Raw genomic sequence first — 1781 nt, forward strand, 5'->3', positions numbered from 1 at the left:
CGATGTGATTTCCTGAAGCGCACGAAAGCTTCGAGCTGAAGTTTGCTGTTTTAAGAGCTTCTAATCGGCAGTGAAATCAGCTTTAATGGGGGGAGATAAGGCGTGGTCAAAAGACTCCCATTGAGAGATTGAGGCATTAGGAAGGATGTAATTAGACTAGATGGCGCGTGCGAGGGACTGGGAGCCGAGAGTTGGTGACTAATGACCAGGGAAGGTGTGCCCCGAGAATTGGGTTGAATGACGAAAGTTCTCAGCAGAAGAAGTAGGAGTCTTTACAGAGAGAGAGAGAGAGAGAGAGAGGACAGGAGCCGGTGAAAGGCTTCTAGCGTGAGATTGTTTATCTTTTTTTGTTCATTCAAGGGATGGTTTTGAAAGACAATAAAAAAAAAAAAAACTAATCGCAGTCGACCTTGAGACAGGATGCTGGTATACTGACGTTGACCTCAGGAAGGGCGCGACGCCGTTTGGTGGCTATATATACAGTGGTCAGGATGCCCATAGACACAAACACAATCCGAACACACATCTCGAACAGTCTAGTCCTGCCCTGTCTCGACACAGCTCTCAAGATGAAGATGGTGAGTTGGTTTAGACCCTTTGGATGCTGTGGGTTAGATCTCTGGGATGTAGATTCATCTCCTGTTTGAAGAATGAAGGGAAATTTTTGTCCGGAGTTTTTGGTTTCTTTCGATGCTAGTGGCACAAAGTGACAATAATAGAAAGAAAAATCTTCATGAAGACTAAAAGTCGCGCTCTCTCATCTTAGTATCTCAACGTCTTGCAAAAGCAACAAGCAAACGAAAGCACAGACTTTCGAGTGGTTCCATTGATCTACTGTGTTTTTTCGAGTTGTCTTACTTGTATTCATTATACATTCATTGTATCTTTATTCTTCTGCTTCACTATTTGCATAAATACTGCAGTATCTTTTTCTTGTATTGTTGATGACGTGAACACCTGTGAGACATTTATCAAATCTCCTGTAGTTACGTATTATTAGAGGGACCTTTTCTTAGTAATATTCATGCCCAAACAACTTGACTGACATTATTTTAATGTCATACTACTGCATATAATTATAAAATGGTACCATGAACATCAACAGATCTGAATTCAAGTCAGTTTGACATAATTCTTATCCAAAATATATGAAAACCTCCAACCAGGATTCATCTCTATCTCGTTCTCCCCTGTCGCAGATCATCGTCGCAATGTTGGTGGCCGTCGCCTTGGCCGACAAACCTCTGGAAGACGCCCCAGTGCCAGTGCCCGTGGCTATTCTGAGAAGTGCCCAGGTCAACCCCGACGAGAACGGCGCCCACAGCTCCGACTTCGAGTCCGAGAACGGCATTAAGTTCGAGTTTTCCGGATCTGAAGGCGCAGAAGGAGGTGCTAACATGATCGGCTCTTGGAGGTGAGGGGGCGAAGGGGCACTGGCACTGTGCCAAGGATAATATCTATTATTATTGTTAATGTTATTATTTGGCATCATTTCGTTATTGTCTGGTTGATGTTCATTCTTATTAAGTTTCTTTATTCATTCATACGATCTAATTCTTAGATGAACTAAAGGCCATTTCTTTGTTGAAGCTAAAAAAACTTTCCGTTCCCGTTTTCTGTCGTATAACTCTTTTCCCTCCCGTTTTCTTTACTGCAACCCTCTGACTTCACGTTTTCTTTTCCAGCTACCCCCTGGAAGACGGCTCCGTGGCTTCAGTCTCCTTCGTCGCCAACGAAAACGGATTCCAGCCCCAGTCCTCGTTGTTGCCAGTGGCTCCTGA

General features: G+C 43.7%; 1 protein-coding gene across 1 annotated transcript in view; it reads left to right on the forward strand.

Annotated features, from left to right (window-relative positions):
* Nucleotides 1–493: 493 nt before the first annotated feature.
* Nucleotides 494–1781, forward strand: part of LOC135203336 (cuticle protein AMP4-like) — a 1391-nt gene continuing 103 nt past the window's right edge. Inside the window, exons 1-3 of the mRNA XM_064233076.1 lie at nt 494–578; nt 1200–1414; nt 1686–1781. The exon at nt 1686–1781 is cut by the window's right edge and continues 103 nt beyond it. Of these exons, the coding sequence (XP_064089146.1) occupies nt 570–578; nt 1200–1414; nt 1686–1781 (320 nt within the window). The 5' untranslated portion in view covers nt 494–569. The remainder of the gene's footprint in view (nt 579–1199; nt 1415–1685) is intronic.

Source organism: Macrobrachium nipponense, chromosome 36 (assembly GCF_015104395.2).
Source record: "Macrobrachium nipponense isolate FS-2020 chromosome 36, ASM1510439v2, whole genome shotgun sequence".
NCBI lineage: Eukaryota > Metazoa > Arthropoda > Malacostraca > Decapoda > Palaemonidae > Macrobrachium > Macrobrachium nipponense.